Here is a 23,398-nt window from a genome sequence, read left to right on the forward strand (position 1 = left end):
CAGGTGACGGCATCTCACAGAACCTAATTAGCAGCTCTGAGGCGAAGCATAAACACTCCCAATTTATGGATGCTCTGTGCTCGGGGATTCTCCCTGGGAATCCAAGCTTTATCTCCAGTGAGTTCTGGGAACCAGCCTACCTCATCCTGCAACACCTGCAGCTGGCTGAGCTTTTCCTACTAAAACTGCTGAGGGCTGCAGACTCTGCCTGGCCAAATGACGCTGGAGCTCTGAGAACAAGGTCACATCTGCACTCTTACAGGCAGGCTATGGCAGTGAGGCAAAGGACAACCTGTGAGAGCAGTAGGCAGCAAGAGGCCCTGTTTCCCTACTGTGCAAGGGATTGGGTAACGCACAGGTCCCACAGAAGTTTCATCCTGCAGCCAGAAGAAATTGCCAATGGGAAATCAGTTTGAATCCTTCAGAGCACCTATAAACCTAGCTAAAACACATCACTGAAAGCTGGCCACAGGGAGGGGAAGGAGTAATAAAGAGGGAGCTCCTCCTGAAGGAGGACACCACAGACAGGTTTGTGGGGGAAGCAGAGGAGTGGGTGGTCAAAATCTGACCACATGGGTAGAACCATAACAGAAGTGAATTTGGACCTCCAAAAAATGAGGCATTGGCTTGCAGCTGGCTAACATCACCGCTCTGAAGCCAGGCAATTTGGAATTTGACAGAATGACCAAGCAGTACCCCAGCCCAACGATCTCTACCTTGCCTATTGGTGTTTTTCTCAACTTTCCAAAGCTTAACTTTTGGCTTGACAATACCCAAAATGTCACTCCAAGGTTATCTTCCCTTAAGGTTAGCTTATGTTCTGCACATTTCATTAGATTCCCAGGTGAGGATCTGCTATGCATGTGAGCTTGCTTAGAGCAGTCTCTGCCGTGGGACCTGGCAGCTCTGTGCCTTTCATGCCATGACTGAAAGGACAGAAGGCACACTCTGTTCAGCCCCCTCAACTGCCCTCTTTGCAGAGGAAGGAACCTTTTCTACTCCCACTTTCTGATACCAGCAGTTAAGTACTGGCACTCAGGGATCTTTTATTATCCCCACTGCAGCCCCTTCTGCAGTGACAACATGAGGTAGGGTGGTGGCCTCTAGTAGCCACCAAAGCAACTGGCTATGTGGCAAGAGAGGATGTGTGCCCTACAGGCTTCTGTGTGCTCTAAAGCGTATTCCCTCACTGACCAGCTGGTGAAATGCTCACAGCCACTCTCAGGATTGTGCCAGGCAGGCAGAGCACAGGGAGCCTGTCCAAGGGCTTTGAGGGAAGGCACAGTTAAGCCACTGTTTGAACAGCTTGGTCAAAGGGTTGGATTTTCAGCTGACAACAGTCCTGAAAGAAAAGAAAATTATAAGAGATGTGTGAACACAATGTTCTCATAGGAAACTTCAGAGACAGTGAGGCTCAGCCGGGCATGGGCTATGCCCCACAGAGCACAAGGTGACTGACTCTACATGACAGTTTGAGAAAGGGGGAAGAGAGAGAAAAGAGTCGCAAGCCTGAGGAAATGCTCAGGCAAAACACACTACAGATCAGGTGTGGAGTGCTTTAGCAAGCCATGAAGCAAGAAGCATGTGTAGGAAGCTCCTCTGTCAGTGGAAGGAGAAATAAGTAGGTGGACCAAGGCAGCAGGGCTGCAGTAGGAACAACCAACCAGGGGCGCAGGGAGTACCTTCTGGGCCTGGGGAAGCAGCTGCCTCCATACCTCAGAGCTGGAGGATGCTTTGCCACCTCATGCTGGCCTGTGTGTGCCCAAATTGCAGCCACTGCTGGTGGTATTTTTGGAGAAAAGGACATTCCAGGGAGGTTGAAGAGCTCAGAGAGATGATGAGATGGGGAGAGTCAGGAAAGCTGTGCAGGAGAGAAGTATGATGGGCTGCAGATCTGAGCTCCATGGTCACTGCATGGAAGAACTCATGGTGACACAGATGAAACTAGGGGAACCAAACACAGAAATGCTCAAGTGTGGAAAGCATTCGTGGACTGTAAAACCCAGGAAGGCTAGTTTGGGCTTCAAGTTGGCTTGGAAGAGGAAGCAATTCTGTACTAACACCACCAATAAAATACAAAGGTTAACAAACAAACAACTAAACATAATAATAGTAATAACACTAACTGCAACAATAATAAACAATGACAATAATAATTATCCTTTTACTGGAAAAAACCAGCAGATGCTACATCAAGAGCCATTTTGCCAGTGCACTGGCACATCACACTGTGCTGAAACCATGAGTTTGTCAGGATGTTGGTTTTATGTCTCTGCTTGTCCCTCTGTTACTGCCTGGCCAGTGCAAATTACAGGGGAAGGCCACAGCCTCCTACATTTCATGCAGCTTCTGGGGATTTTAATTCAGCTCCTACCTGCTGCTGTTTTGCAAACAGATGCAAAATACACCTGCTATCTTACCAGAATCTCATGGCCATAGGAAACCTTCAGCAGGACAGGGAGGCGATCCATGCCAGTGAAATCATGTCTAACATGAAAGAAGAGACAGAGGAAAACATTAGAAACCAACCTTGTGCCCAGGGTGATAGAATCAGGGTCACACAGCACATTAGAGACAATTCACTTCCCAGCTAAAGAGTCACTGTTGCGTAAGGGCCACTGAGAGAAGGAGGGGAGCCCTTATGTTTGGGTGGGAATGAATGATGCAATGTTGATTTTAGTCATACACCCATTTAGGGACCCAAGTTTCTAGGCTAATGCCATTTGAAATGCCAGTATTTCACAGACCAGCTCTGCTGTGAAAGGGGAGGTGTCAGCTTTCTTCATACCCTCCACAGGCATAAAAGGGCTAGGAGCTCTAGCTGATGACAAAAATATCACTGTATGATCTATGCCACAGGAAGTGCAGTATCTTGTTTGCCTCCTCAACTGTTAGGTCAAGGCAGACCAGTGTCCCCAGCATGTCAGGTTAAACATCTCTTGCACTGCAGTGTTAAAGGACACTAACAACATCCCCTTGAGGAAGACAAGCTTTGTGTGATCCAGAAACTTGACATGCTCAGGGAATTTTTACTTGCCCAATCTCTGCTGGGCAAGGGGCGTGTGAAGGGAAAGGATCCGGCATGGAAATACAGGGGACTGTGATGGCAGACGCTGTCCTGGCACACAGCATGAGGCTCTGAAGTACAGGTAGTTGCTACCACCTGTGTGAGAGCTGGATAGATTCCTCCTGTCCTGGAAGAAGTTTCCCTGACTTTGGGGAAACCCTGAAGAGCTGGTTATCCTGAATTCTCATCTCATGCAGCTCACGGGAGCTAAATTCAGCATCCTCTGCCCAGTGCTCCATGTCCATCTTCTGATCAGAAGGAAACAAGAAGGCCCTAGGGAACCAGTCAGTTGGTCAGCAAAACACAAACAACTTCCCTAGGGCCATAGTCAGCATATTCAGTCCAGCTAGGCTCAGCGTAGCTGATGTCAGGTCTGATCTACAGACCTCTCTGACATTCCTTGTTTGCTTCACCCCCCAGACCCACCAACAGACCTCAGCTGCAGCTTCACAACACAAGCTGCAACTAGAAAACCCACCCTGTTAATTTGCAAATGTCTCATACCCCCTGTGAGCACTTGTATACCCCCTGACAGACTCCAGAAAGAAGGCTGAGCTCCCGAAAGCACTGCTTACCACTCCACAGGCACCACACCCTTGTTCTCCAGCAGGAGCATCACGAGGGTAGGCTCTGAGCCTATTGGAGCAGCCCCAAAGTTGAAATCCAGCAGGAGAGGGGTGTACACTGGAGGGCTCAAGCATGTGCTGGTCACAGGAGAGAAAGAAAAGATTAAATTTAGACAGGAGGAAGAGTCAGTAGGGCATGACAAGGAAAAGGGTCATTCTATACTAGCTGTCTTCCTTATAATTCTTATCTGACCTTATTTTCTTGGCCATTTTGGGAGGAAGGAAACAGGGTGTAAGGCAGGGAGTCTCTTTTCAGCTCCCTGGTACATACAACAAAGTCACTGACATACTGGAGCTGGTCCAGTGGAGGACCACCAAGATGGTTGAGGGCTGAAGCACATTACTTGCAAGGAGCGACTGGGTTTGTTCAGCCTTATGAAGCAAGGGCTCATGGATGGTAACTGCACAAGTTGCAACAGAAGATACTCTGATCAGATACCAGGAAAAAAGTTTTTACCACGGAAGTGGTCAAACACCGGAATCAGGTCCCCAGTCAAGCTGAGGTTTCTTTGTCCTCAGAGATATCCAGCATTGAACTGGAAAAGGCCCTCAACAACCTGATCTAGTTGTCCCTGTTTTGAGCAAGGAGTTAGACCACAGACTTCTAGAGGTCCATTGCAATTAAATTATTCTTTGTTTCTGTGGCTCCTTTCTAGGGTGGGTAAGCAGAGAAGTGGAAGTGAATAACTGCCTGAAGCAGCTAGGATGGAATAAGCGTGCCACACAGCAGTGAGCTGCAGCACAAGCCAATGGCCACAGCATCTCTGGCTGATGCAAGGGACTGCTAGATCCTCTGAGCCATTTCCTCATCTTACCTGTGCCTAGTGGGAACTCTGTAGATGAGCTCACTGGGAGTCGGGTCTTGCTTCAAGTACTTATTCAGCATGTCCAAGGAAAAGAGCCTCCAGAGGTGCAACTTGCTGATACCACTGCCACTCCCTGCTGAACAGGCATCTGTGATGCAGAAAGTTGGGTAGACACCTGTTGCTACAATGCAGCAGAGGGGCTGCTGCTCCTCTTCTGTGCTTGCAAGATCTGTAGCTGGGAAGAGAAAGAAACACCAAAAAGTAGTCATGGACCATTAAGGGACAGCTGCCTGGGATAGCAAAACAGAGAGGCCCTACCCAGACCAAAGAAAGAACAGGACTTTGACAGCTTCTGAAAACCTATAAACCACTGACTTCCAGTTGTACCTAGACTTCTGCATTTAGAGATCACCAAGACTATGAATGTGATCCTTCTCAACAATGTATTTACACAGGTTAATTATGCACTATCTGAACTCCAACTTTTTTCATTTAAGCCTACAGCCTGGTCATTTTATGAAATGCCCTTTGTTTTCAAGCTGAAAATCATAAACATTTGTTTACATCTTGTCTTCTCCATACCATTCATGTGGCATTGCTATGCTCCTTTCTAAGCTGGAAACTCCTTGTATAACTAGTGTCTTCTTGTTGCACACCTCTGAATATTCCTGTTACATGCTACACATTGTTACATTCCCTGTTATCCCTTTCCATGCCTTTTTGTAGTTAAACTTCCTTCTTTCTCATATAGGGACCAATCCAGATCTGCCAAAATGACCCCAGCTACATGGGACTGGTCGCATGAAGCTCTCAGAATGCGTCTCAGGACATATTGTGAAAGGCCATGATCACGCAGAGGATCAGTGAATCTTGCGAGCAGTCAATCTTGTGACCAGAGCAGAAGGAACTTGGAGCTCTCCTTGTCTGTGTCTTATGGCTCAATCATCTCTAACCCCGAAAGGTGCATCTAAAAGGAGATAGCACATAGGCTCTGGCTGTGGCTCATCACCAGATTTCTTCAGGCAGAACTCATACACCGGGAACTGTGCAGCTCAGCCTGTTACAGCCCTGTCTACTTGGTTGGGAGGGAATAATTTTCCCAGAACATCCATCTCTCACCTGTTGGGGTGCAAAGAGCATATTTGATTGACCAGGTGTAATGCAGCTGACGGGCTGGCCTGACTGTTACTCGGACAAAAGCTCTCGACCTTGCAGGGATTGTCCCTCTGGAGTGTTCCAGTTCTAGAGCTGTAGGAGAAAAGAGATTGTATGAGCTCTTGGCTCACATGTGTTCAGCACAAAGATCCCTAAGCCTTCCTGCACTTAAGCCACATCTCTCCCATGCCTAATCATTAGGAACAGCTTCAGATGTTGAAGTTGGGATTCCCAGACTACAGCTGTAGGCAGCTCATTGGATTTACCCAGCCTGCCTTTGGCCATCAATAACAGCGAACTTCCCCAGAGGAGGTCGTCTAGAAAGGCAGCTAAGGGTTGCACTCCACTGTTTCTACTGGGAACTCCACTGTTTCTTCTGGGAACTCCTTTAACTTTCTTCTCTACTGGAAAAGCACATCTTATTTCAAGGTCCAAGTTGGTCTAACTTCTGTTGTCATGCTCTGGGTTATGCTTTTACCAGCAAGATAGAAAAGTCGCCTGTAGTAAAGGAGCAGACACTTTAAGGTACTTAAAAGAATCAACGCAAGCTAGCCAGCAAGCAGCCCAACTTCTGAGTTTATGCTAGATTGATTTTACAGAAGAGAGGGGAAAGCCAAGGCCCCATCCCACGCTAATTCCCTTACAGTACCCAGAGGATCGCTGCAGGCCTCCTTGGAGTCAGAAGACCCAGTGATCAGTTGTTCCACACTGAGGATGTACTTCAGAGAACAGATCCCATCATTTAGCAATACAATGGTGCAGCTTTGCAGGTCACCAACCAGAACATTTCCAAGGTCCAGGTGCTCCTTTTCTGCCTGGAATACAAACCCGCCATGCAATGGTCACTGAGCATGCAGTTGGGTGTCACCATCACTCATCTCACCACATGCTGATCCTTTGGCACACACAGTGCAGCGCAAAGGGCTCCCTGCTTTGCATAGGACGTGGCTTCCTCTGGCAGATGTCAGAAGAGGGCTGCAAGGGCTCCAGATCCTTTCTCCTACTGTTACTTAGGCTGCTTGCTGAACAGGATGCAGTGTATTCAGGGCTGTAAGGACACTAGCTGTCCAGCTGTACTTGGGACAAGGGCTGAGGTACATCTACTGGTCCCTCCATGACTGCATTAAGTCTCCCTCTCTTCTGGGCAGTCGTCCATTCACACGCAATTTATAATGACTCAGTGTCTCTAAGACATTACCACCTCTCTGTCCAATGTGATTAACATGGGGCAATTATTTTATTTAGCTCTGCCTCCTTAAGAAACTTGCCTGAAAATGAAGATCTGCAGATAATAAGAGGCAAGCCAGGTGGATGTGTGCTGGCTACACCGCTTGAACAGTTAGGTCCACTACACTTAAAAATCAGACTGATAGCAGGACAAATGAAGACAGAATGAGAGGAGAGAGCTCCAAGTCCAAGGAGCTGAATAGCTTGCTTGATTCGGTCTGGAACAGAGGATTTGAGAGCAATCCCAGAGGATTTGTGCAGGTCACATTCAAACTGACAGGACATTTACATCATGCTGTTGCCATTAGGCTGCCAGAATCAGTTCTGTCATCTCCACTGAAAGCAACAACTGGGAATTTTGCTGTAAATCCTTATTACTTCCCTCCAGTACAGATTGTGCAGAAAGGGGAAGCCCAAAACCCCCATCCTACCCTAGTATTTCTTCATACTACCCAGTGGGTCCCAGTTCCTTACCCTGATGGTGCCCAGTGCCCCCTCTCCAACAATCCGTAAGGCATAACGGGCAGTTTCAGGACACATGGGGTCTGTGTTTTTTCTCCTCACAAACACCTTAGCTCGCAGCAGATACTTGATCTCCTTGTCAGGAGTGAAAGTCCATGCCTGAGCCTGAAATCACAAAAGGGAAAGAGTGCTCACAGGAGCTCCAGATCAGAGCCAGACTTATACACCACATCAGTTGCATTCAATGCACAGTCACTTCCTCTATTACAGCTAACCTAGTCTAACAGGCTAACAAACAATTCTGGAGACACTCTCACTTCAATCCTTCACTATCACTGCCTGTGTCAAAGGTTCGTATTGGGAAAGCACGTTCAGATATCCAAAGCCAGGCTTTGGAGATGTGCTAGTCCTCACTACTCCGAACAAGCACTCAGGGAATACGGTAGAAGTGTAGAACCTGAATTTACGGATGGGATAACAGAAGAAAAAAAACCAGAAACCCTCTTGTGTTCTCATTTTTCTTCTGTCTAGTAACATCTCCTGGTGCATGACGAAGTTGCTGCTGTGTTAATGCCCAGTGCCCTCGAGTGTATCATTATCTGTTAACCCTGTTTAAGACCCGTTTTGTTCTGTAGTCAAGGACAGTGTCATTATGTTTGGGAAAATCCACATCATAGGAATCAGAACAACTGCAGGTAGTGGCTAGCAACCCACACTAAGACAGACAGGTATTCTCCAACTTTAGCATTAATCACCAAATGATTGGCAGCCCTCATATTTCTGCCATAAATATTCCACACCTTTATTGTAGAGAACAAAATACTTGGCAGAACTTGAACCTACCATGGCTTCATAGGGCTGGAGGATCCCTGCAGTGGGACTGACAGACAGGATCTTGCTGTCAGACTGACGGACCTTCCATGTGAAAACCATGGGTAGCCTTGTGCAGTTTTTTATGGTATACATTCGTGTAAAAGAGGTTCCTATATAGACAGGCTTGAAGTACAGATTCCCTTCACCTTCTAAGAGCAAATTAAGGGACTCCCCACAACTCTGGAGAGCAATTTCCTGTAGAATAAAGGGGAAAATTATCACACATTAGCCTCTGGGAGCACCTTGCAAGATGTTGCTCCTTCCAGTAGAGAAGCAAGAACAAAACTGGGTCTGAGGGAGGAGGGGACGGACCTTGGGCTCTGCTGACAAAGAGGGCCTTGAGCACAGTGTAGTACGTTCTAGGAGATGGAAACCAAGGGAATAAGGGGTACAGGGTGTCTGGCAGCACAAGCACCTTCTATCTGCAGTGTTGACCCTGCCCTAAATTTTAAAGGTATTCTTCATTCCTATTTCCAAAGGGAAAAATCTAAACTAACCATCAGGAGATATAACAGGTATCGCTGTGAAAAGGGAAGATTCCAAGGGAACAAGGCTTTGCTCACTATCTTCTACATCCCTCTCCATACCTTGGTGTATCCAGGGTGAGAGTTCAGCTGCAAAGGCAGGACATGCTGCTGTGAAAGTGTGTTAACTGGGTGGGTGGAGAGAAAGAAAATCTGGTGGCCTCCTGGAACGATGTATCCTGAGCAGGGCTTGACCAAAAGAGAGGGACAGGCAGCTTGGTTCATACTGAAGGTTATCAGAGAGGTACCAGTGTTCAAGAGTAGCATGCTGCAGTAGGTATCTGTGTTAGGAGCCACAGGAGGAAAAGTCTGGTGAAGGCAAGAAAGAAGGGTTGTTTGCACTGGGTTTAGAAAACAGCTTAAAGAAAAAGCTTTCACTGTATCGAACTCCAGGTTCCAACAAGCATTATCCTGAGTCTATGGAAAACTTTGTAAGAGCTTCTCTTCAAAGAAAGAAAGGAAATCACCCAAGGGTATGCAAATTACGTTTTTTTCCCTTCCCACACTGGCCTTCATCTTTCATAGGACCAGTGAAGTTACTTTCCATTATGCAGTGCATTCTGTTCATCCAGTAAGTGAGCTGCATGGACAGTGACCTCCTGGATGAAGAATTTCAGGAGACTGAAACTTGCTCCAGCTCATGCGTATCAGATATAGGCTGCATGTCCTGGATGAGCTGAGGAGATTTTCTAAGAGGTTCTCAAGATCATTTTTACTGCCTAGAGAGACAGATCTTACTTTGCATCATAGGAACAATACTTTCTTGTGCTATAGAAACACAGTTTTCCGTAAGTGTGGATTCTGTGTGCTGCCCTCCATTTGCCTATGTGCTTGCAGAGTATTTGAGGCTCCTGGGAAGGAACTAAACACCATTGTCAGTGCCTATATCCCCTCAAACAGAAAGGAAGGAGATCCCAAGAGCTTTCCTCTCAGAGCTAATGAGATGCTCAGTGAATCCTGACAAACTGGAGGCTGGGAAGTTAATGCAGGAGAAGGACCATCCTACTAATGTACTAAAGTAGGAGTCTTAACGCCATCAGAAACCACCTAAGCCACATCTAAGGATGGTGCAATGGACACCAAGTGAAGCCTTCAGAGGTAAACACTGAGCATCTATGCAAAGATCTGAATGTCACTCACACACACCTTGGGGACATCCAGGATGTACTGTGGGATGAAATGCTCCCGTCCTTCTTCAAACGTGTGTGCTCTCAGCTTGACAGTCAGGCACCAGGACGGACAAATGGTGGCATCTTCCTCAATGTTGTTGTAGCGTCTCAGCACCTGCAGGCATGCAAGGGACAGAACAGAGTGCATGCAGGAAGGGCGTGTGGCAGGGTGTCTTCAAGTGCATTCAACATCATAAGCAGAATTTGTTTCAGTGACATTCTCTGGGGCTGAGGAATTTACTTTTTCAGGGAAGCAGGGCTAATCAATGCTGGATGAGGAACATGAGTGCTGCATTCCCAAAGAAGCTGTTATTTTAGACCCAAAAGACCACTGAATGACTTTCAAGCAGAAGGACTCATCCAAGCTACTCTGTGGTACGTGTGTAAAGGTTGCCTTAGGGAAGGGCCTACAGATGCTCTTCTAGTGCAGTTTGAAGTACTTGCAGATGCTAAAGTTAGCACCCAACAGTGAGTCACTGAAAATAATTGGCTGTCCTTTCCCTGACAAACCCCTGACTCAAAGGTTACTTCCAGATAACCTTCAAAGGTTACTCCCAGATAACCTTCACACTGGCTTAGAAGGGGAAAAATGCAAGAAGAGTAATCAACAAAGTAATGAAGATCTCTTTCACCTACCAGGATGTTTCTGGGTGCTAAAACTCCTGCAATTGCAACCTGTGTGACATGAATCCCACATCACATGGGAGGAGAGGCTGCAGTCATATACAATGCCGTCAGCAGCTTTACTTGCGGAGGGCCAGACACAAAAAACAGGTAACTGCTCATCACTCAGACCACAACAACCATTTTTGTGCAGGCTTCCATCTGTGCTAATAGTGCAGTAATTCACAGTAATTCCTCCTTCAGTGAGGTGTACATTACTTCACATTCACTGGGAGTAAGAGCAAGTGTAACTGTCTGTACAGATGAGCTGTGGCTGCTTTGCTGATTTATCTTTGCCAAGACACAGGTGAAGGAGAAATGTTAACCTACCAGTGTATCAAAGCAGTGGCCAAAGGAGTTAGTGAAGATGCTAGTTTGCCAAATTCAAAATAAAAGATTCCATTTGAACTCCCCCAAAAACCTCTAGCCTGCAAACAGTTGCTTGCTAGGCACTCTCTGGCACCCGGTCCTAGTAATTTTTACTAACCTTGTAGAAGGCAAAACCTTCCAGCTCCGCTGCATAGAGAGTGTTGAGCTGAGTGGGCTTGAAAATGACACGGAAGGCTGAGGACTTCAAAGGTGGGATGTCGCACATTTCTGGGCTCACTTGGAAGGCACTGCCATGGCTTAGAGTCCAGAAAACAGTGATACTTCCTTTGGTGTGATTTGTCACACAGAGAGGAAGTGGTTTTACCTTGTGAAGCGGCAGGCAGCAACCAAAATCATACTCTCTGGGGCTGACACTAACATGAGGGGGAAACAAGGCCATGTCGCTGGTTTCACCATCGTAGAAATATTCTGTCATAGAGTCAACTTCAAAGTATTCCTTAGGAGGCTTGTCCTGAGGGACCTACAGGATGGAAACATCTGAGTGTGAGCAGGGAAAGTGTGCCTGTGGGAACCACCAGGCACTACAGTCCTGATTGCCCTCACAACAAGAGGGCATGCACTTCAGTAACAGTTCCCAGTACAGGACAAAGTCTAGGCTTCAGGGAGACTCCTGTTTGCAAACCAGTCCTCAATCTGAAACTACACAAAGGAAAAGAAGACTCTGTAACTGAGTTAAAGCCAGAAAGTAGCTTAATGCCTGAGCTTGGTAAAGATAGTGTTGGTATGTGCTGGGAACATTAACTCAAGAAATCATTCTGGCACCTGCAAGTCCTTCTAGATCTGTTTGGCCAATGCAACAGAAGCCCAACATCTGCAGAGAAGAGCACGGGAGAATCGTAGATTCCAGGGAGGACAGATCGTACCTTGGGGAGCAGCATGAGGGCTCCCTTTTCATCCATCTGCAACTGCCCATCCGTCAGCATCGCGCTCACGATATCAGGAGGGTAGAAGGTCAGTCCTCTCACCATGTTGGTTCGATACCAGGAGAGGTGTCTTGCCTGAAGGATGGCTGGCTTAGCCGTGTCTGAATGACAGGTACCAAAAAAGTCCACATACAAGGGTTTCTGGGAAAACACCAGAAAGAAAAAGAAATAAACAGCCCTCCTGTGATGGCTTTGAAAGTTACACCATCCAGGTATCTCATTTCCCGTGCCTGGGAAAAGCTTATTTTATGTGGCCCAAGAACTTTCTTGAAACTGGAGTGAAAGTTGAAGATGCTGAGTGCACAGCTGTGCAGCTAAATTTAACTCAGAGACCTAAACAAACAGGAGCCACTGAGGATGCACCTCACCCTACCCATAAGCATTACTGACTGCCTGTCCACATCAGCCCCCTAACTGCTCATAGGAACCTGCGCCATGGGGATCCTGCTCAACAAGAGCTTGGGTCCTTCACTTGGGTCACAACAACCCCATGTAACAGGCTTGGGGAAGAATGGCTGGAAAGCTGCCCCGTGGAAAAGGACCTCGGGTGCTGTTCAACAGCCAGCTGAACACGCCAGCAGTGTGCCCAGGTGGCCAAGAAGGCAAATAGCATCCTGGCTTGTCCAGCAGAACTAGAGAAGTGCTCTCCCTCTGTGCTTGACACTGGTGAGGCTGGGCCTCGAACACTGTGTACAGGTTTGGGCCCCTCACTACAAGAAAGACATTGAGGTGCTGAAGTGTGTCCAAAGAAGGGCAACAAAACTCGTGGAGAGTCTAGAAAACAAGTGTTATGAGGAGCAGCTGAAGTAACTGGGTTTGTTTAGCCTAGAGAAGAGAAGGTTCAGGGGAGCCCTTATTGCTCTCTACAATTACCTGAAATGAGGTTGTAGTGAGGTGGGAGTTGGTCTCTTCTTCCAAGGAAAAAGCCATAGGAAATGAGGAAATGGCCTCAAGTTGCACCAGGGGAGGTTTAGATTGAATATTAGGAAAAATTTCTTCACTGAAAGGGTTGTCACAGGGCTGCACAGGGAAGGCCACCATCCCTGGAGGTGTTTAAAAGATCTATAGATGTGGTGCTTAGGGACATGCCTTCGTGGTGGACTTGGCAGTGCTAGCTTAATGGTTGGACTTGATCTTAGAGGTCCTTTCCACCTTAAACGATTCTATGATAGGTATCAATGGAAATGCAGTTGGAAGAGATCTCGGGGGGCTACTGAGAGAGGCCAGCCCCAGTGGGTTATATTGAAAGATCCCTCTGAGCTATCACAGCGATGAAGCCATCCTTTGCCTCTCATACCTGATGGTGGACAAGGCACACCACTCTGCGGTGATAGCTGATGGGGTGAGTGGGTCGAAAGGTCACCTTCAACACTAGTGTTGTTGTGCCCTCCAAGACTCCACAGGGGCGATCCAAGGAGAAGACACTCCCTGTGACACCAATATCAAATTGGTAATAGGCTGGGACATCTGAGGTGTTGCTGATTTCCAGCATCCGCACCAAACTTTGCCCAAGATTGATCCAGTCGAAGTCCAACAAATCTTGATGCAGGTACACCGAAGGACCTAGCACAATGATATGCAAGACAGATCTGGAACCCGTCATAGCTGTTTCTATCAACATGTCACAACCCACTGCTGCACTTAACTGATCTTCCCAAACCAGAATCACCTCATCAGCAAACCCACCAGTCCCAATGTCCAGCAAACAGCAGGACATTCACTTCTAACAGTCTGGCATCTGTCTCAAGCAAGTATAAACCCCAAACAGTGCACCAGGGACAGCCTGGAGCCGAGCAGAAGGTAAGTCTGTGACTGAGGGCTGCGACAGTTCCTAGTCCTTCCTCAAGCACTAGCTCTTCCCCTGCAGTGCTAAGAAGACAACAGGGAGAACAAGGAAGGCTTTCACTCTGGTACCTTTACATGAGCCAATCACCTTCAGGACAGTCTGCAGGAGGTATCCAGCAGATGTGATAGTGAAATAGTCAGTACTGTGCTCTCCTACAATCTGAGGCTGAAATCGTACGCACAAGACCAGCTTCCCTTTGGCAGGTACAGTGCCATGGGACACATCACAGGAGAAAACATGATCTTGAAGCAGAGGATCTTCTGCTCTTTCTATCCTACATGGTGCATCAACCTGCAAGCAGAAAATAAATATGTTAACAAAGGAGCCAACAGGAGCCAGGATGGACCTGAATGCAGGATACTAACCAGTGAAGAAGTGGGTTTTCAGCAGAGCTCACCACCGCCAAGAACACCAAGATTACTGCAGCCCAGCACGGAAGTGCTGTGCAAACCTCTGCCACCCTGTCGTGCTGGAGCACTGGGAGTACTGCTGGCAGAAAGATCCCACAATGTGCTCAGAAGTCAATGCAGCAAATATCCTGGTGATCTCGGGAGTTGGAGTGCCCCTCCTGATAGGTGGAGGATGGCTCAAGGTGACTCCAAGGGCCAAAGTAGCCTAAATGACTGCTGTGAATGGGGGACAGGCAGGTAGACAACAGGTACTTCCACCCACAGTACCACCTTGTCTGAGGATCGTTTCACAAAAGAAAGGACTGGCACTCTGATACCTTCCTCAAGTCTCTTAGAAAAAAGGATCCTGGTCTTTTCATGGGGATGTTGACCACCATTACAATGTGAATCAGAACAGTACGACAAACGACTAGGTCTTTGCCTCTCCCAGGCTGCAGAACCTGTGGAGCACTCAGCACTTCTCAGCATGTTAGCAGTCTCTGAGTACATCCATCTTTTAATGGGTTGAGCTGGTACAGAGAACAAGGTGCCCAAATGCAGCCCGCTTGACTTTCAGAGCAGTTCACAGGGCTGCAGTCCACTGAAGACAGCAGAATACCCATCAGAAGCCTGCAACACATGCATGCCAATTTAAGACTGCCACAACCGTCACACAGGACTGATGGGCTTGCCCAGGGTGAATAGGAGAGCTGCAGGGTGGGAAGGAAAACAGTGGCTACCTGATCTGGACCAAGCACAGTGGAAAGAAGACAGGAACTGTCATACCATGCTGCACATGGATGTATTGCTAGCACTGCAGCTGGAAGTCAAGGTTTAATGGCCTGGTTGGTAGGGGAAGGCTCATCAGCTCTGTTTTACTCACATTCCCATTTGGGTTATTTTCACAGCATTAAGGGAGATACTCAAAACCACATATCCCAGGGAAGCGTGCCAGCATGCCAACTTCTCAGAAGTCTCGCTCTCCACATACCACAGACATGTTGAAGATTTCTACACACTTCTCCACAGTTGTCCCCACTGGCACTGATCCAAAGCACAGCACATCCTGAAACTTTCCAGGCTGTACACTTTCTTTTTCTTCCCCTACCACATTCACCTGCAGATAGGGGTATTTGGCTGTTAAAGGGAATAATATACTGGGTTAAGAAAGAGAGGTGGAATTTCCATCCCTTGAAATTCAGTGCTCAACTGGACAAGCCTCTGAACAATATCAGGTAACTCTGAAGTTAGATCCAACTTTGAAGTTGGCCCTGTTTTGAACTAAACAATCTCCCTTCCAGCCTTAACTTACTAAACTCGATCACATCTTTTGTCAGTAGCCATATAAGACACTTGAGGGAAGGAGTTGCTAATTAAACCATTGTTATTCTAGCTTGAATCCAGAAAGCTTCAGAAGTTTTCCTCCATCTCTCTGTCTAGCAGAGACAGACAAGAGAGACTGAGTGCAAAGACCAGGAATTTCTGGAGGTTTCTGCATTGTGCTGGTGAACTCCTCTCATTTTTGCCCCTCTGTCAGCTTAAGCAGGCTCCAGAAATGCTGGTTTGGCCAAAGCACGCCACAGTGTATATCAGACCCTGTGTCTTTTCAGATAACATTTTCAAATTGGCAAAAACACATTAGAGAATTTCACAGGGCACTTTTAAACCGTAGACTTAATTTGCTCATCAGTAGGCTGAGCCAACTGTGGCACTATCTCAGAGCACAGCACCTCCACTTATCCCTGTGGAATGCTATTCCATAGTTCGGGATGATACACACTTCTTTGAATGTTAAATGTAATAAGGACTCACACAGGGCTTTTAGTTGGATAATCCTCTTTCGTTTCTCTTCACTTCCAAACCAGCATGTTGCTGCCACATCATACACTGCAGCCACCTTGGGTTGGAAGACCACTTTGACCATGCACTCAGCACCTGGGTTCAGTACGCTGTACTCAGGAATCATGTAGAAAGGGCTTGGTGTCTCCCAGTGAAACACAGTGACGAGATCACTAGGAAATGGAGATATATCTTAGTAGACAAATGTATCTATAGCTGCCTGTGCAATCACACAGAGGATGGACCTTCCCAATAGGTTATTCAGTTAGGACATGAAAGCAACCAGTGTTGAATGGCAGAATCCCCAATGCAGCTGGCCAAATACATGATGATGAGAAGAAATTTGTCTCTAGTTGCTGCAAATGCTCTGTTCACACTTTCATGAATCTTAGCTATTACATGTAAGGACTCTATTAATAGCCATAAAATATCTCAGCTTCAGCATGTGACAGAAAAAAAATCCCACACCAAAAAAACCCAAAACAAACCAGCTCCAGAATGAAGTATTTGCTTTTCCTTCTATTTAATTCCAAATGAACATTTGTTCCTCTGTTATATGCTCAGGTGAGAAGACAAGACCAAGCTGTTTTCTTAATACCTCATTCAGCTCTCAAGAACTCACTTGTCTTGTTTGATTTGTGCAAAGAACATGATACACCATCAGCTTTTCATATTTTATTGATTCCAAGCTGTGTATTACCATCCATATCCTCCACCACCACTCTGGACCTCTCAAATAGAACAAATGAATTCTCTAAGGGGAGAATGAATCACTTGAAATGATTTTTGGTTGACACCTTGCTCTGTTGAAGGTACATGTGCCCTCAGTCCTTTCCACGTGCCACTGCAGCAGGTGACTTCTTTGGGGAGCACATTTCCCAGCTAGTAAAAGTTATTCTGCTCTTGCTGTAAATGGTTGGAAGTACACCTTCTCCTTGTCTGGGTACTTTTTCACCACACTGCTTTCTACAATACAGCCCGAATTACTGTCCTTCCCTCATTAAAATAAGACAGTCCTTGGTACTTGCGAACAACTTTGCTTCTAAATGATGACTCCAAGTGCCAGAATACTGCTACTACTTTGGGAAACTCAATGAACCTAAGAGCAGGCACTGGGAAGAACTCTTCAACTTCTGTACTGCCTGCCTCCAAATTAAAAAGTTCAGCTCAAGCACCAGAAATTCCACTGCTGTCCCTACAGCATCCCTGTGCTGAGGGAAGATTGGTCAAGTCCTAGAAAGATCGAAATATTTCCAGCTGAAATATTTCCAGCTCATCTCTCCCTGCTCAGCTGGGCAGGCTGTCTTTGACTAAGTAGAAGCCCAGACCTCTGCTTTGAATGTGGGAAGTTAATGGGACACCATGCTGGTCCCCAACTAGTTCATGTGCATGGAAAGGTTCTCAGCATATGCTGGAAACAGACAGATGTGAAGCGCCTAGATGTGCCCATGGCGAGATCCAACCTGCACCACCATTTCTGCTGCCTTTTCTGCCATGAGCTCAGAGAAGGCAGAGGTCTGCTGCCTGTCAAGCCAGCCAGCAGATCCAAGAACAACTGGAAGGAGCTGCATTCATTGGAGAGTCCAAGAAGGTGGCAAAACACCTGACAAAACAGAAAGAGGCTCTGCCCAGCCACATCTCACTCACCCGGTGTTGCGCACAGGGAATGTTATCTCCGTGACATTGTAGACAGCACAGGCAGGCAGCTGGACAGCAGCTGGGAAGGATAGACAGGGGTGCGGGAGCGTAGCACGCAGGGTGACAGAGAACTCACCCTCATCCTTCATAAAGCAGATGTTGTCTTCATACTCCCTCTGCACAGAAAAGCAAGGGGATACAGCAGTTAGATGGGCTCCATCTTGCAGGTACTACAGCTCCTCCCATGCACACCCATCACCTTCATCTCTGAAAGTATCAGGGAAAAAAACATCAGCAACAGAGGCACCAGGGGAGGTCCCTGTGCAGGAAAAAGAGCATCTGAAGAGCTCAAAAAAGGCAGGCAGTGAGGAAGGTGCTCAGGCATACTCCTCACTCTGTCAGAGAACACACAAACACCCTAGAATGAGCAGTTGAAGTCCACATTTGTTTCACTTGAGTTGTTTTGATGCAGAAAGATTTCTTTCAGTGTTTTCAAGATCTCCATTCAGCTAAACTGAAGCATGCACAATATTTCTTGGAGCTTCACAAACACAGAAATATCATTCTAAGTGCTTTGTCAGCTAGAGACCTAAGCAGATAACACACAGCTTAGAGATGCAGCGTTGACAGCACTGTGTACAAATAGCCCCAGGACACCTGCTAACCAGCCGAGATAGAAGGAACTGCAAGATAAGTTTCTTCCATGCTCCCTAGTTGTTACCTTTCCTGAGTACCAATTATACAGCTAAGAGACCTTGAGCACTGCAACACACACAGTCCTTTCTCTCTCTAAGAAAGGGAGCCTCCTGCTCCACTGATTGACGTGGTGTAGACAAGCTATTCACTGAAAATTGAATGAATATGAGCTATTTCATAAAGGGAACACTGAACAGTTCAGAAAATCATGATACTAAAGGAGTGGGGTACTGGGAATTTATCCAGTGATCACAGTCTGTGCCTAGGACTGAGATTCACATCAAAGACATACAGCTGTGGACAAGAGCCAGAGATCAGCACTCAGAGCCAAGACAGACACCAGAAACAAGCTGAAAATCAAGAAAAACGGGATGGGAAAAAGAATCAGGAATCACTGCTGTTAAAAACAAAGCTTGAAGAAAAACACCCCCTCCAAAATAAGGGAGGCCCTTCACAATGCCTTATAGAAAGTCAGTAGCCCTTCAATGTACAGGCTTTGGGGTCTCCTGTAAGAAAGCAGAGAGTGAGCCCCTCAAACCAAGGTTCTGCACTCAAACCACCCAGCTGAGTTTCCCTGGAATGAAACCAGATGTGGACAGTTCAAGCGCTTTATCTTACTGATTTCAGGGCCAGAAGCAGCACATGAAAATCTGGGAGTATTTTTGTGAGGATCCCTCTCACAGCTAATGGCAAACTCTGCAGAGAAGTCAGGGGTTAGGGCTCCCTCAGGTGTTGACAGTGTGGGGAGAGCAGGAAAATCCCGTGGCCCAGCCTTTCTCTGCTAAAACCTTCCTTAAGGACTCATTCATTCAAGTGAAAACAAATGAGAAAGGACAAGAGGCAGAGGCCCGCTGCCCCTCTGGAGGCCAGCCTGAGCACTGAGAGCAGTTTTGGTATTGCCACTTTACCTTTTCAATGGGCCGGAAAATGATGGGCAGAGTTAAGGACATACCAGGTCTCAGAATGATCGGCTGTGGAAAAACAGTGAAGAAGAATCTCGTGGAAGGACACCTAAAGATTGAAATCAGAACAAGATATTTTGTCTGAGGGCATAGAGCTGTTGTTAAATTAAACAGCAGAAAAGAGAATGAAAAACATCAAACCCTTCAGACCTCACAATTAGAAGCACTTCACATATCTGTACCATGGTAGCAAATCAGCAGACACAGGGGCAAAACCCAGGTGTTCTGAAAACACATTCCCAGCTCTAGGCACCTATCCCTTCCTTGAACAATATTTTACATTCCCAGACCATGCAGCATGAGCAAAACACATTGGGCAGAAACAGTTTCAGAGCAGAGAGGGTCACAGGGAGTACTGGAGTGGCTCAACATGCAGTGGGGCTGCCGGGAACAATGGTTTTGGGATACACTGGTGACTGGCTGGCATACATCCACAATTAAAATCTCACCAGACTGGAAATGCCTCACAGACAGAAGTATCAGCAAAACAGAATTACAAAAAAACAAAACAACACAAAAAGGATGTTTAATTTAAAATACTCTTGCCAGAAACAAGGGCTGTAATTCCGAAGCTTCTGAATTAGCAGGTTTCTCTCATGCTACATAAGTGTGCATATGCTGTCTCCAGCTGAATCTGAGAAAAGGTGCTGCTGGGACTGATGCAGCAGGAAGGATGAAGATTCAGTGAGAGCGTGAGGAGAACAAAGGAGAAGGAAACTTCCACGCACCTGTAGCTCAGCTTCTGGGTTTTCTCATGAACATTTTTCAAGGTCAGGTGTTTGATGGTCTCTTTTCCAAGCTCCCAGCCGTGCCACCTGAGTGCTTTGGTCACCTCAATGCCCCAGAATACTCCTTTCTTCTTCTTTGCCTTTCCTGCAGACAGCTTAGGGAGTTGCAACAGGGACTTTAGGAGTTTGGGAGGGAGGGGAAATCACTCCAACAGCTGTTTCTCTATGCTAAAAGTTCCGGACTCTAGCAACGGACTGCAGGAGCCGCCTTGCTGCAAAGCTGCAGGGGTCCGGAGGGGACACCTCCTGGCCACAACCCAAATAACAGCTCCTGAAGGATGCCAAGAACGAGTGAAGGAAAGCCTGAAGGGCTTTTTGGTTCTGTCGCCTCCTTGCCCTGCCAGTAAATCACCGCACCGCAATGGCACCTTTGCTTCCCCACTCACCTTCCTGACGCAACCATAGGGCAGCCTCCGAAAAGCGTCAGAGTTCTGGGGCTCGCCATGCGCCTGAGCAAGCATCTGAGAAACCAGAGGGAAAAGTCCTCACACGCTGCTCCTGCACCCAGCCCTTGCTGCCCAGACCGGGGTGCTTCCAGAGACCCGCCGGGCCGCAGTGTCCCCATGCTGCCGCCTCACTCGCAGCTCAGACCCCTCTGCCGGAGCTCCCTTAGGCCGGTATAGCACAGCCCTGTGAAGCCCACGATAGACCCACAGAGCCCAGCGCAGCAAAGCCCTCTCCGTAGCCTTGCCTGGCCGCCCAAAACCCCGGATCGATGGCTGTGGCACGGCCTGTTCCCTACAGCACGAGCCTGCCCGGCTCCCTGGGGCACGGCCCAGTCCCCTGTAACCCTGCCTGGCCCCCGGTGCCGAGCCCGGGTCCCGGGCCAGCGCCAACCCCGGGCCCACACGGCCAGCTCAGCTCCCTCAAGCGCTGCCCGGCCCCACCTCGGGTCCGGTGGGGTGCCACCGCCCCAACGAGAGCCCGCCCGGGCCCGGCCGCTCAGCGCCACGGGGAGCCGGCCCGTGTTGCCATGGGGAACCGACGCGGCGGCGGCGTCTCCCGGGGCAACGACGGCGGCCGCCTCGGGTCCATCCGCGGTGACGGCTGCCGGCGGTGACCGCCATGGGGCAGCAGAGGGACGCGGAGAGCGGCAGATGGGGGTGCACGGGGCAGATGGAGCGGTGCAGGGGAAGACGGGGGGCTGGAAGCGCAAGTGAAAGGGTGCAAGGGGCAGATAGGAAGCTCTCATGGGTGCACGGCGCAAACGGAGGGGTGCAGGGGGGAAATGAGGGGTCCCAATGCGGGTGGGAAGTTCTCAGGAATGCAATGGGGGAGCTGAGGAGTGCAGGGATAGATGAAGGGATGCAGTGGGGATATGGGAGGGAGTAAACAGTGCAGGGGCAGATGGGGACCAGGAGTTGATTGAGGACAGGGAGATGGAGGGGGGCAGGTGGTAGACAGAGGGGTGCAGGGGATGCCGGGGTGCAGGAGAGAGTTCAGGGCTGATGAGGATGGCTGCAGGGGAAGGAGACAGCATATAGCTGAGTCAGCAGATGGGGTGCCATGAGGTACGTGGGTGCACGGGATGGGTGGGTGAGGAAGCTGTGGAGCTAAGCTGGGGGCAAGAGGGCATAGGGTGCAGCCGGCTGGAGAGTGCTGGTGTAAGAGTGGGTTGGCACCTTAACTAGGCCAGGTCACCCTGAGCTTCTCGGAGCATTGGTGACACAAATAAGTTGTGACCACTGCCACAAGAAGTTATGAGGCCAAGACAGGCAAAGGGACACAGGGGGTGAGCCCTGGCTGCACAAACCCATCCCAACTATGATTCCCATAAGGTACCACCACCACCACCACGGGACACTCCTGCATCTTCCCAGTGTCCTGGATGGCCCTCAAGGAGCAAGAGGACCTCTGTGTCTTCAGTGAGGAGGGCCAGATAGCCCTCCTGGGATGTGCAGGCAGCAGTGGGGTGGATAGCAGGACTGGACATATCTCACAGTGCAGGGAGGGTGCCAGGGCAGAGGCAGGAAGAAGATGCAGCTTTAATGGCATTTGTCAATGTTTACAACGTGAGTCATCCAGCTCAGCAGCTGTAAATCAGCACCCCAACTTCTCCAGCATCAAATCGTGTCCTCTGTCCCCCCAGCACTGGATGAGTGCCTGGCTCCTGCAGAAACAGCCTCATAAATAACAGCAACAAAACAAACCCTTCTGCAGCCACTACAGGCCCGTGTGCACCAGGCGCGGGATGAACGTCTCCCATCCATCACTTTAATGATTGTACTCTGGAAATTAAACCTGTCATGGCCCATCAAGGTGAACATTTTAAGGGTGTGACATCCCTTCAGCTCCCCTCCTCCTTCCTGACACTTTTGTTGTTGCTGTTGCTTTCCTTCTCTCCTTTTCCTCTCTGCCCCTGCCATCATTTCCCCCCATCTCACCCCCAACCCAGTGTGTCCAGCTCCAGCCTGTTGTCGTCTCCATGCTCCCCCACTGCTGCAGGAGCAGGCTGTACATCAGTTGAGTGGTAGATGTCTTTGGCCCTGAGTATCCAAAACTCATGGGCTGGCATCTGCCAGCCTCTCCATGCCCAGTCCTTTGTGCCTGTTGTTGGGGGCACAGCTCCCCTGGGGCAGTGGGTCTTTCCTGCCCTGCTATCCCTGCAGGGGCAATGGTAGGGAATTGGGTACCATCCTTTCCTACTTCTCTCTCCCATTCTCCTTTCCTTCCCTGTCTTTCCCCTCCACTTCTCCACATTTACTTGTCTCCTGTACCATGTTAGACCAGACATTACAGGCTCCTGGCACTTGGTCCCTACTCTGGCTCACATCTCCCCTTTAGAGCAACAGCTGCACCTCCTTAGCACCAGAACTCCCCCGCTGGGCATTGCCAGGGTCCGGACACCTCCTATGTGGGCAGTCAGGCCCTGCCTTGCACTGGGATGGGTTTCCTGGGGCAGGGGACTCGGGCATCAAGGATGCCACGAAGCTAGGGGAAAGCTGCTGAGCTGCCAGCAGCCACTGCGGGTCACTGTTACCCCACACTCCTGTGTGTCCTGTCCATCCATCCATCCATCCATCCATCCATCCCCATTCTCTCCCAATATCTACTTCCCCCGTCCATCCCTCTGTCTCAAAAGCATACATTCTGTCCCTCTGTCCAGGATGCTGCTTCACAGCAGTCCCAGCACAACCCTGCAAGGTGACAGCCCCACACCAACCCTCACCTGCCCCATCCACTGCAGACCAGCTGCTGGAGGTGACCAGGGCTCCCCAGGGGCTGCTGCCCTTCAGCAACTCCCACCTCACTGCAGGTTCCGTGGGCAGGCATCATCCTTGCCACTCTCAGGCAGGGACAGGGAGAAGGTGACGTGTCTCACTGGTTCCTATCAGCCAGGCAATAAAGCCATTAC

General features: G+C 48.7%; 1 protein-coding gene across 1 annotated transcript in view; it reads right to left on the minus strand.

The window, feature by feature from the left end:
* Positions 1-20,504, minus strand: part of CFAP65 (cilia and flagella associated protein 65) — a 32,108-nt gene extending 11,604 nt beyond the window's left edge. Inside the window, exons 1-20 of the mRNA XM_065672857.1 lie at positions 20,430-20,504; positions 19,984-20,138; positions 19,202-19,304; positions 17,607-17,773; positions 15,933-16,132; positions 15,112-15,257; positions 13,800-14,022; positions 13,183-13,448; positions 11,826-12,026; positions 11,060-11,422; positions 9,887-10,024; positions 8,804-9,049; positions 8,187-8,411; positions 7,356-7,508; positions 6,304-6,469; positions 5,619-5,747; positions 4,509-4,734; positions 3,643-3,771; positions 3,164-3,340; positions 2,421-2,487 (exon numbers count right to left, since the gene is read on the minus strand). Coding sequence (XP_065528929.1) covers positions 2,421-2,487; positions 3,164-3,340; positions 3,643-3,771; positions 4,509-4,734; positions 5,619-5,747; positions 6,304-6,469; positions 7,356-7,508; positions 8,187-8,411; positions 8,804-9,049; positions 9,887-10,024; positions 11,060-11,422; positions 11,826-12,026; positions 13,183-13,448; positions 13,800-14,022; positions 15,112-15,257; positions 15,933-16,132; positions 17,607-17,773; positions 19,202-19,304; positions 19,984-20,138; positions 20,430-20,504 — 3,555 coding nt within the window. The remainder of the gene's footprint in view (positions 1-2,420; positions 2,488-3,163; positions 3,341-3,642; positions 3,772-4,508; positions 4,735-5,618; positions 5,748-6,303; positions 6,470-7,355; positions 7,509-8,186; positions 8,412-8,803; positions 9,050-9,886; positions 10,025-11,059; positions 11,423-11,825; positions 12,027-13,182; positions 13,449-13,799; positions 14,023-15,111; positions 15,258-15,932; positions 16,133-17,606; positions 17,774-19,201; positions 19,305-19,983; positions 20,139-20,429) is intronic.
* Positions 20,505-23,398: the final 2,894 nt, after the last annotated feature.

Source organism: Lathamus discolor, chromosome 3, assembly GCF_037157495.1.
Source record: "Lathamus discolor isolate bLatDis1 chromosome 3, bLatDis1.hap1, whole genome shotgun sequence".
NCBI classification, from domain to species: Eukaryota; Metazoa; Chordata; class Aves; order Psittaciformes; family Psittacidae; genus Lathamus; species Lathamus discolor.